This window comes from Trichechus manatus, unplaced genomic scaffold, assembly GCF_000243295.1.
Source record: "Trichechus manatus latirostris isolate Lorelei unplaced genomic scaffold, TriManLat1.0 scaffold00071, whole genome shotgun sequence".
NCBI classification, from domain to species: domain Eukaryota; kingdom Metazoa; phylum Chordata; class Mammalia; order Sirenia; family Trichechidae; genus Trichechus; species Trichechus manatus.
This window is the reverse complement of record NW_004444007.1, coordinates 11673253-11685383: the sequence shown is the minus strand read 5'-3', so window position 1 is coordinate 11685383 and position 12131 is coordinate 11673253. Positions and strand designations below refer to the sequence as shown.

General features: G+C 41.5%; 1 protein-coding gene across 2 annotated transcripts in view; it reads left to right on the top strand.

The window, feature by feature from the left end:
• Positions 1-2185: 2185 nt before the first annotated feature.
• The window catches only part of COL25A1 (collagen type XXV alpha 1 chain), a 527832-nt gene continuing 517886 nt past the window's right edge, over positions 2186-12131 (top strand). The window contains exons 1-3 of one of the 2 annotated variants that reach the window (XM_004380232.2): positions 2186-2642; positions 2738-3090; positions 4319-4388. In XM_004380232.2, coding sequence (XP_004380289.1) covers positions 2794-3090; positions 4319-4388 — 367 coding nt within the window. In that variant the 5' untranslated portion in view covers positions 2186-2642; positions 2738-2793. Of the gene's footprint in view, positions 3091-4318; positions 4389-12131 lie in introns of both variants that reach the window. The other variant, XM_004380233.1, reaches the window with a different exon arrangement.

Genomic DNA, 12131 nt, shown 5'->3' with positions numbered 1-12131 from the left:
CCTTGGAAACTCTATGAGGTAGTTCTACTCTGTCGTATAGGGTCGCTATGAGTCAGAATCGATTTGATGGCAACACACTTGGTTTGGTTTAGTGTAAGGACGATAACTGGGAGTTCTAGTGGAGACAGTATACAGAGTTAGAAGAGAAGACAGAATAAAACAGAGACCTGAGGAGCATTAAGATTCAGAAGACAGGCCTTCAAAGGAGACTAAAGAATGGTTAGAGAGATAATTGGAAAATCACAATGAGTGGACAATTAACAAAAAAAAAAATCTTACCCATTCCTTGAATCCTATTATTGGGAACACTTTTAATCATAATTAGATGACTTGAAAATTGTTTCCTTATATACAAAACAGGGTTAATAATTCCTCACTGCATCACAGGATTATGAGGTTCAAATGAAAAAATGTTTTTGAAAATATTTTGTGAGGTGTTACATCAGTGATTATCAAACGTTAGTGTGAAACAGAATCATCTGGAAGACTCATTGGAACAGATTGCTGGGCTCCACCCCCAGAGTTTCTGATTCAGTAGATCTAGATTGGGGCTCCAAAGGAGCCCTGGTGGCACAGTGGTTAAGTGCTTGGCTGCTAACTGAAAGGTCAGTGGTTTGAACTCACCAGTGGCTCCAGGAAGAAAGATCTGAGTCTGCTTCAGTTAAAAGATTTCTTGGAAACCCTATGGGGCAGTTCTACTCTGTCCTACAGGGTCACTATGAGTAGGAAAGCACTCCACCGCGACGGGTAGATTGGGGCTCCATAATTTGAATTTTGCATAATCAGGTGATATTGATGTTACTGGTTTGGGATGACTCTTTGAGAATCACTGTGTAATACAAATGTAAGGAATTATGCTTTTGATTTTATAGCAACATTCACTGAGTTTTCCTCCTAATGTGCGTTTTCTCCCCTATTTTTTTTCATTCCTGTATCCTCCATCAACAGATGCTGTTGAAACTTCTTTACCCAGATTTATATCTAGCAATATTCATTGAAGCATGTGAAAGATCAGCTTAATGCATCATTTAATTGTTTACAGTAATGAGTAGTGACTTTAGTTTGGTTAAGGATAGGAAAAAAAATAAGTGGTATATTTTATGGCGGGGGGGGGGGAGATAAGGAACCCGTTGGTACAGAGCTGGGATTTTTTTTTGGAAAGTCAATTAGACGTAGATGCTACTTGTTACTAGCTTTCAAAAACCCCATTAGAGACCTTGTAGTTTGATCCAGAGGGAACAATATTAGGAACCAGGCAAGAGGAAAAATTTACCTCATTCTTTAGTCCTTTCCTAAATCCTGAGAACTGTGTGCACCTCAACACTCCCCTTTTCAATCCCACAAAACAGAGAATCAGGAAAACGCATTAGCACCCCAGAGTACAGCCTAGGAACACAGAGCGGGGAGGGAGGAGACTTAGCATCGCCAAGACTGAAGGAAACTGGGGGAAGGGAGAGAAAACTTCCACTAGCTGGAGAATCTGCTGCGCGGCCGTGGGAAGAGGAGGCAAGTGGGGAAATGTACCTCACACGCCAGCCAGACACTTTGCCTCTGGACATGTGGGAAAGTGAGGGAGGAGGAAAAAACGCTGTACCAGAGCGGGAGAACAGGAGCTCCTGCCGCTGCTTTGGAGAGAAGACCTGAAGAGCATTCTGCATCACTTCTTCCTTCCTGCAGGCCACTTCTTCATTTCTAGCCACCAGCAGGAGGGGGGCGCTGGGCTGAGCTGGTGTAAGCCCAAATTGCTGGCATCCTGGCCATCGACCCGGCTTCGGCCACTGGCCTAAGGCGGGAGAGGTAGTCTTAGGGCACGCAGAACTTACTCTGCAGAGGGGGCGGGGCTGCCAGGCGCCTCTCCAATCACCGTGGCCGCTCAAGCTATTTGCATACACTATGCTAATAAGAGACCTCCCGCTCGGCTCTCAGCCGCGCTCCCCGCCCCCTAGAGGGTCTCCCGGGCGGCCGCGGGCTGGCCGAAGGTGAATACATTATGATAATGAGGCGGACTTCTGCGTCAGCTCTGGGAAGGGGGCGCCCGGCAGCCGGAGCAGCGGCCGGACGCCCGGCGCCGGGAGGGGGTCGGGGGAGGGGCGTCGCGCTCGGAGCGCGCGCGCACTCACACTCACACACGAGCATCCCGAAGGGTATTTAAGGCTCGCACGCGCGGGGCTGCGTAGATACTGCTGGATGCCGCGACTTCGGCCTCGCGACTCGCGTTTACTCATTGGCTTCGTTTCCTCTCTCGTCTCCACTTGGCCACCCCTTTTGCGCTGCGCTCTCACTCAGCCTTTTTGCCTTGAACTGATTCAAGGTGGAAACAGGTCGGCGTGCGGGAGAAAACACCGAATAGCTAGAAATAAGGAAAACTAACAGACGCAACAGGTCCGGTGCTCTGTGGGGAGGGCGAGCGGCGATCCCTCTCCGCGCCTTGCCCGGAGCCCCTTGGACCCTGCGCAGCCGCTCTCGGAAAAGGTGTCTCTCCTCTGGGAGACCGGGAGGGCTAGTTGAGTGGGTTTCGTTTGGCTTTTTACTCCACTGTCACCCGGTCCCCGGGCTGAGGGTGCTTTCCACTCGCAGCTGGGAGGAGGGAAGAAAGCGGAGGATGGTCCATGCCTGCTTGTCTCGGCGCTGAGGAAGCGGAGGTCCATCTCCGCGCCCCGGCACTGACTCCGCCAACTAGTTGTGCAGCCACAGGGACTGAACTTTGGAGGAACCGTCCTTTTTCTTTCCATTTAAGATTGCTCGAGGTGACAGAGGGTGGGAGGCGAAGCCGAGGCAGCCGACCCCGCCACGATGCTGGTGAAGAAGCAAGCAGGCAAAGGAGGGGGCCGTGAGCCGGGCTCCGAGGATCCGAGCCGCGCCGCTCAGCCCTGTGCCCGGACCTGGCCTCCGTGCGCTATCCTGGCGGCCCTTCTGTCAGTGGTGGCTGTGATGTCTTGTCTGTACCTGGGGGTGAAAACCAACGATCTTCAGGCGAGGATCGCCGCTCTTGAATCTGCCAAAGGGGACACTTCTTTTCTTCTGCTGCCTGATTCACTGGATCAGCTCAAGGCAATGGTGCAAGAGAAGGTGGAGGGACTTCTGGCTCAGGTGTGAAAGGCTGGGGTATTTTGCACGTGCGTAACATCTTGCACAGGCGTGGTTCTGTGTACGCATCGCCTCTCGCCTTACTGTGCCATACTTGGTGTGGCTGTGTGCATGTGTTAGGTGACGATTTACGTTCACTGTGGAATGTATTTGTATATGCACATCCGATGATATTGCCATCTGTCTCTATCATCTTCCCTCATTCTGCCGTCATGTTTGCATGCCAAACATATATGGAGATGTAGAAGGGTAGCCAGAATGGCCGGGTGGCATGTTATATCTTCTTAGTTTTCTGGAGTCCCATGAGATTCTTTTCCAATTGTGTGGAGAATATTCCTTGGAGGGATAACGTCTGTTATTTTCTTCACATGTTATAACAGCTATGGCTAGGGCCATAGGTGTTATTAATATACACGAGGTGATCACTCTTAAAAGTGAAATATCTCTACATATGATTTAAATCAAACATTTTGCACATTAACTGTTTTCATACTAAATATTTAAAAAGAAAAATAATTTTTGTAAAGAATGCAGTGCGAGGGGTATTTATGAATGTAGAACCATTGGAGTTGGGGGCTGAATCTTCATTGTTATGTTTATCAAAACCAGGAGCGCTTTAGACTAGAGTTAGGGGGTTCTCTGGAACTTGCTCTTCCAACAGAGAGACTGCTTGGCGGTAATGGCAGCACAACGTGGTAAAACAGATGACTTTCATCTATAAAGTATTGGCTGTTTTAAAACCTTTCATAGAAAAAGCTTACGTAGAACTGCAACATGTTCCAAAAAAAACCCAAAAAAAACAACTGTTGCTGTCCAGTCAATTTGGACTCATAGAGACCCTATAGGACAGAGTAGAACCGCCCGTAGGGTTTCCAAGGAGCGGCTGGTGGATTCTGACTGCTTACCTCTTGTTTAGCAGCAGAGCTCTTAACCACTGCACCAGGTTTTTGCACTGACTGCATGTGTTGAGCTGGGGGAGAGAGTAATGGTAGTTGGAGAATGGAGAAGGATGTTACACAAGTCCAGCAGTCTTGATAGCATGTCAATGGTCATTTTCCTTTTTTAGAGATTGAGTACTATTACCTTTTGACCAAAGTCCAAGTACATATGTAAATTTTAGTTATGCAAGCTCTGAAATGCTGATAAATCAGCATATGGCTGGAGAGCCCTCAAAGAGTCCATTTCTCTCCAGTGCTACTGATGATAATTAATACATCTTCTTTTCCTACAGAAATCCTATGAACATATGGCTAAAATAAGAATCGCAAGAGAAGCATCTTCAGAGTGCAACTGCCCAGCAGGTAAAATGGAACTATTTCACAAGGTTTCCTCTGTAGAAGAGTGTTTTAGAACAAAGGTCCTGTGTCTGTCAAGTCTAACTGAAATAATAGTAAAGAAAGAATGCAGACCCAAGTTACTTTAATAAAATCAACGTGTCTCCGTCAAAAGAATGGCAAATAAAGCCCCACATACTATTTTAAGCAGGGTACCAAGGTCATATGGGAAAGCAAAGGAGATAATCACCAAGGAAGATACAGGCACGATGATGTACAAAGATGATGTTCTTGGCTTCACAGATTGAAAAATATTCTTCAGTTTTATTACATTATTTTAATGTCTGTGGTGAAAAGGACTGTAGAACATGTTAGATTCTGAATTCTCTGGTGACTAATGTTGCATTAGAACAGATTTCCATTTCCTTCCCTTTGGCATATGATTACATTAGTAGGCCACCTTCACTTCCTCCCCTCCTGTTTTTCTTTTCTATCGAAAGTTTCTCTCTGCTATCCTGTAGCTAAAGATGACGACTGCGAGGAGATTTGTTCTTTATCTTGACCTTCCCATTACAAACTGCTGCATTCTTAATGACTTCTCAGAAAAGGCTTTTATATTTTTTTTACCACTTCTCTGTGCAGCTTTAGGGAACTATATTAATGACAGCGTATTAGTAGAAGGATGGAGGGGAGAGACATCAATGAATAAAAACCTCTGGGTAATCATTAAATCTTCACTCACAGACTTCAGAAGGTTGGTAGTCTTCTGTAGACCTCCTGACAATTTAGAAACCCTTGGAGTATTGCTCTTGTAAAATGTCTCGTAGATTGAAAGATTGAACTGATATAAACCATGAAAAACTCTCCTGAGTCTTGAGATTTTCATTTCAGATAAATTTTGTTGGTGCATTTTGAACCTTTTAGTTTCCTTTATTATCACTCATTGAAAAGTCAGTCTCCTACGTCTTCTTTAATATTCAGGAACGTGATACTTAAATGCTTAGACATAGCTGCCTATATATGGAGAGACCAGTTCCTATATTTTTCCATATTCTGAGATTTTCTTTTTTTCTGATGATGATTTGTTTTGGCACAGATAAACCAGGCGTCATGTGTAGAAACTTTTCATGTTAACTTTAGATTGTACGTCATAAAAATATTTACTATTTATGTTCCGCTACATTATTGACAAAACCGAACTGTATTTTTAAAATGAAGCCTTTTGATTGAGAAGACATACAGTTTAAGATTTGACATTGTAGATTTCCTTCTTAGTTGATTTAAGTTGGGAAAAACCTCAGAAGTCAGAAATACAAGGAAGGCACTTTCCAAGTATAGGAATTAACTCACAACAACCTTGTCAGCCTGTAGGGATTATTTAAATTCTCAGGATAGTTGGTACAGGACTTCTGATCACACACTTAGAGTCCAGCATTTTCTGTATACAGTACTCTTGCTAGCTGTGTGAAGAACAGTGTTTAATGAATGGGATTCTCAGTGGACTTAGGGAAAAGTAGAAAAAGGGTGATGATGGCACTGAGGTCCGTTTCCTGCCACGTAGCTGCTTTATGATGTTTAGTGTGGGCTGGTTATTGAAGTCTAATTTGTAATCTCAAAAACATAAAAAAAGGAAAGCTACCTAATTTAGAGTTTATCTTATATTATCTTGGAAGATCAATTTGAAACATATTTCACGTTACATGTTCATTTAATGATAAATGGTGATTTCCTTGGCTTTTTGTTGGCTCTCACTGACAGTTGCTTTACTTACTTGTCTCCACTAGAGCTCCACATTACATCAGTTTTTGCTGGGCTACTTGCGAGGTAAACATATGAAGGTGCACATTCCAACACATGGAATCAAACTGGTCTCTTGCGGAAATATTATTATTTTAGAAGCACCCCCTGCTGCCTGTGGAATAATCAGACATCATCAAAATAAAGGCATTATGTTGAAAGTAGTGTCTCCAGGAAAACTAGCTATTTTGAATAATGGTCAGTGAGGTATTGTCCTAGGGAATGAATGGGCTGGCCAAGAGGATTAGAAAGGAGATACGGAACTTCCCACCTGGGTTGGCTCTAATTCTGGTTTGCAGTAACTAAGAGTTGTCACCCAGACATCTGTTTGTAGGGCAGAGTGAGGCAAGTCTGTGACCTCAGCTCAGTTCCTGTGGACAGATGCCCATCCCTTGAAGTTGACACTCTTGTTGACAGTCTCAGCCACAGAGCCAAGGCCTGATAGCAAAGGAGAGATGCTGTATTGTTTGTGCTTGCTTCAATGGTGTTTGATAGAACTCAGTCCCAGTGAGTTTGGGTATGTTACAACAAAATCATAGAATTTATATATATATATATTTTTTTAATATACAAGAGTGAACCTTTGTAGGAGAGGGATGAGAAAGACTATTTATGGCTTCTAATTGTAGGGCATGGTGCTACCTACTTTTTATGTACTCTCTCATTTAATCTTCACAACAACTGTGAAAATCAAGTATTAGCAATCACATTTCTTTTTATTGTGCTTTAGATGAAGGTTTACAGAGCAAATTAGTTTCTCATTAAACAATACGCATATTGTTTTGTGACATTAGTTGCCAACCCCACAATGTGTCAACACTCTCCCTTTCTTGACTTTGGGTTCTCCATTACCAGGTTACCTGTCCCTCTCTGCCTTCTCTTCCTTGCCCCTGGGCTGGTGTGCCCATTTAGTCTTGTTTTGTTTTATGGACCTGTCTAATCTTTGGCTGAAGGGTTAGTGATCCCATTTTACAGATGAGGAAACTGGGACACAGAGAAGGTGAATAACTTATCATAGTAAGTACAGGGTCAGAATTCCTGCCCACATCTGACAGAATCAAAAACCCAAAGTCTAATGAAGAATAGAGAATGAAATATAGGCTTTGAAGCTGGACTGGACAGTCCTGGATTGAAATCTTGGCCTGATGCTAAATAACTTTGTGACCTTGGTCAAACTAATGAACTTTTCCATGTTCCAGTTTTCTAATCTGTGAAAAATAGCTAATAATACTTTCTTTGCAGGGTGATAATGAACCTAAACTAGACGATAACAATTACTATTCCTCTTACTATATTATATGTTACTCAACTCTAATCTAGTTCAAGGAGACACATGATATAGATTGGATGACTGATACCTGGAGATGATGATGTATAACTTGCTCAAAACCCAGTGGCTAGTTAATGGCAGATTGGGGGTAAAAATACTGTGCTTAATTAAATGAATTTATCTGTAGATCATTCATGCAGACAGTCAAACTACTCAGTATCTCTTAGTGCTACATTAATGAAGGTTGATTGTTTACAGATATTTATGTTAGTGGCCTAAATTATTTTTACTACTTTAAATGATTTTTCTTAATTGCAGGAAAAGCTTTTGGTCTTTTAGGTAAGTCATGCTTGAAGTAGATAGGACCTGGGCTTAGAAGGGTGTAGAGATACTTAAGAATGTCTTTACAGTTCCCGTACCAGATGTTTACAAAAAGAAGTCGTTTAACTATTTGACTCATTTTCACATCATTTACTTTTAAAAACTGTTGTATTGAAATATAATTTACAAAATTCACTTATTTTAAGTGTGCAATTCAGTGACTTTCTTTTGTAAATTTATAGAGTTGGGCAACATCACCACTCCAGTTTTAGATCATCTTCATCACCCCCAAAAAATCACATTTACGTTTTTCATACACTCAGGAGAAGCTTTATTTTTTGCTCTAGAGAAGGTCTGATATTTACACGAAAGAAACCCTAAAAACAAACAAACAACAACAACAGAAACAACCAAACCCAAACAGATTGAAGCTCTGTTTAGCAGAATGTTTGACTTAGCAGTAGTTGAGCCATGGGAATTCAGTTGGCATCTGTGGCTTGGCCTCTGTGAAACTTGACCCTCATAGGAGAGAATAAATGGGCTCTTTGCCATGGCTCTGGAGTTCTGTTTTGGGTTCTGCCCTTAGAGCCCTACATACAATATGTATAAGCCAGTCAGGTTTATGAGAGAGCTTCCATGTGCCAGTTGATAAAGCACACGGGGAGCCAAGCAGCCAACCAAAAGATAATTAGATCACAATGTTTCTGAAACTTACTCGTCAGTAGTGTTGTCTGCCCAGGGTCTTAGGTATATGAACCTCTGTGATGTAGTAGACAGAATAGTATTGGAGAATAAAGAATCCACAGTTCCAGCACTGGCTCTGTCATTAACAAGGTATATACTCTCGGGCAAGTCATTCCCAAGAGTGACTTTTACAGATACGATATTTTCATATCCCTAAAACAGGAGTGTTGGACTAGAATGATTTGGAAGTGTGTTTGTGGATTCTCCAGGTATGTGTTCTTTTGTATGCGTAATACCGTGATAGACGCTGGGAATACGCTGACGAACAAGGCAGACTTGGTATCTGCCTCGTGGAGCTTGCATTTCAATGGGGATGACCGACACTGATTTAAAAATGACATAAATTTACAGGTGTGATAAGTGTAACCAAGTCAGTGTGCTTTGGAGCATATGACTGTTACCGAAATGTAGGTCTTGCCTGGTGCAGCTTTGAGTCAATGAAAGTACACCGAGGTGCAGAAATAGAAGGGTGTTTATTGCAAGTGTGCAAGCAAGGAGCTCCCTGAACAAGGGGAGGCAGAACCTTTTATACCATCCCTCACAAAGAAGTGCATACATGCATCATGGACTACATGTGTTATCATGGTGTGTAGGCGCAGTAAGACAAATTGCATTTTTTTCCTTTAGTACGTATAGAAAATGGTAGATAAGCTCCACCTGGGGTGGGGATCTTACTATTCGATTAGGTCTTCATGAAGCTTAGGTTACTTTAGGACACTTTTGAGGCTAGTAAACTGGTTTTGACTGGTTTAAGGCAGAAACTGAATTACAGGCAGCACTCAGGGTCTTGAGGTCAATGGACAGGTGGAGCAGGTCTTAATAGTGGCTGAGCAGCTGCTGGCTGTGCTCGCTGTCATGACCAAAATCTCTTCCATGTTGTAAATACTAAGATTTTTTTTCTTTTCTCTTGAAAAAGAAAAGTATAATTCTCTTAGAAATTCACAGTAAGAGAAAATTTGGCTTCAATTAGAAATAAAAAGCTCTAACAATGAATACAAAGCTGATTTGCATAGCCTTACCTGACTTTTGAGCTTCCTAAGAATTTGTGGTAAGATAAAGGTACACACTGATACCTGGTATATCTACTCTGGTACTTACCCCAACTCGAAGGAAAAAGAGACTTAATATATGAAGAGCGGTTGTACATAGGATGGTAATGATTTATTCTTCTGCTTTTCTCCTGAAAATAGTGAGATTTGGATTGATAAGAAGAAAAACTTTCTATTCTGTTGTACTGGACAGTACTACTGGACTTGGGTACGGTACATTCACCAATAATCATTTAAATGTAGCATAGCCAGTCATCTGCTTGGAGAGTCTAGCTAGAGATAAAAAGTATCCTAGATAACTTCTGAGGTCTCTTTGCACTCGCCAGGTCTATGAAAATTATTGTATACAAAATAAGAATAAATGTAGGCAAGTAAAAGTATCTCTGATTCATAAATGTGAGTGAACAGCTCCTTGTGACTGACTTTGTGGTAACTTCTCCACATTTTAGGTAGAAATAAATGTTAGTCATAGCCTTAAGGTTGTATATCCTTTCCCATGGAGTATGAAGAACCTTAAATTACCCTGCATAACATAAATGTAAGGTGAAGAATAGTCAGCAACAGTTACTGAAAGAAAGCAAATTAAAAATGTTTATAAATGTGATTTAAATAAGAATAGCAGGCATTCCTCTCTTCAAATAAGGCCAACAATGCAATGTGACATCGGAGTACCTTAAAGCGTTCATGTTAAATTGTTTCAATCCTAATGAGTACAGTAGTTTGAATGTACCAATTTCGTTGGTCTGGTAGAGACAGCTGGCAAAATACTCTGTCTTCCAAGGGACCAAGGACAAATTGCCACTTGATGTAGCATTCTTGTTTTTTAGCATCTCTTTTGTTTCTCTTGTCTATAAGTTCTTAAAAAGCCAATTCCTCACATATTCTTTTTTCTTTCTTACCCCAGTAATTCTGTTTTTTTCCATGAGCTAGGAATTATTTAAGAGAAGGGTATAATTTGTACTTAGAGTTTAATTCTTTCTAGCTCATTTGAAGAAAACGTAGTCTCTCAGGACCATAGTAAAGTACTATGCTTCTGGTTGGTTTTTGTAATTGTGCAAAATCAACTGTATGGCATTTAAAAAAAAGTATCTGAGCATCAAGATTAGATCTAGGACTGGAGAACGGGGCCATACCCTCGTCTACAGGATTAGGTAAATGGAGAGGGGTGTGGGGAAACATGCCAGAATTGGGATGTTTTGAAGTCCAGTGGGTATTTCCTGCTGCAGGGGCAACCCCACTTAGACACTTACCAAAATAACATCAATCTGTATTATCTTGCATGGAAACCATCCAAAACCAATCATGAAAAATTGTTTGTATTGCATCCTGCCACTTCATAAACATTACTTAGTGATTTGATGGAAGCTGAGAATGTGAAAACAATCCATGAGTCAGTGTGGCTGCAGGCCGTAGCCGCTGTGTAACCACTACGCATGGAAGCATCTCATCCTCCCTGGCTTGCCTATATAGGTGATGTTCCGTGCACTGATTTGTTGTTGTTGTGAGGTGCTGTCAAGTTGGTTCTGACTCATAGTGACACTGTGCACCACAGAACGAAACACTGCCCGGTCCTGTGCCATCCTCACAGTCATTGTTATGCTTGAGCCCATTGTTGCAACCACTGTGTCAGTCCATCTCGTTGAGCGTCTTCCTCTTTTTCGCTGACCCATATTTAATACTGTTTTTCAATTTGTGTTAAAAATGACTCTGGCATGCCCAGTTCTTAAACATGGATAGTTGCTGTTTTATTTGGGATTTGTTCAGCAGACTGGCAATTAAAAAACTATTGTTATTTTAAAATTCACTTTTAAAAAGGAGGGAATGCAGAAGAATGGGATGCAGAAGTGGAAATCACTTACAAATTAAAATCGAGCACTTTTCATCGGCATTGTATATTCCTTCAGGGGACTACTCCGTAAGTCATTCAAATGACAGGATTCCTTGAGGTAAGGCCAGCAGATGGCAGGCATCTCCCCTTTGTGTCTGTGAGGAGGAGGAACTGAGCTGAACGGCAGGATTCCCTCTATTCTGCCAACTCCTTTCTAATTAAAACCCTAGCTGACTTTTCTGTTTTGACATCTGTTTGCCACGGAAAAGATTTGTGGAGGAAGCAAGTAATTTCTTCCACTTATATTTGAAAAATAGCATATTCTATCAGTTTGAAGGTATTTGAAAGAATCTAGTAAATTTTCCATTTGTATTGGTCAAAACGTTTAGTTATTTAGTAGATAACTTTACAGATATGAACTTGAGGCTAATATAAATGAACTAAATTGGATTTACAAGTTGGGGACTTTGTGCCTACCTTCTGCTGTTTCTCAGAATCATATGGAATCACTTTGACATCATTTCATATGGAGTTTCCATTTCAGCTTCACTTGCCATATTAAATAAGAACTGATACACTTTTTTTTTTCTTCATATTGTATTCCTGAGTCTGATCACTAAATTTGTCTTTTTGCTGTAAAGGCATGTTTAGTACATGTAGGCCTGTTTGCCAAGAATGACAAAAACTGTGTCTGTTCATGTGGATATTAGTAATAGTTTAGATTTTAGGAGTTCTTGGTTTCTGGATTACATACACAAAGT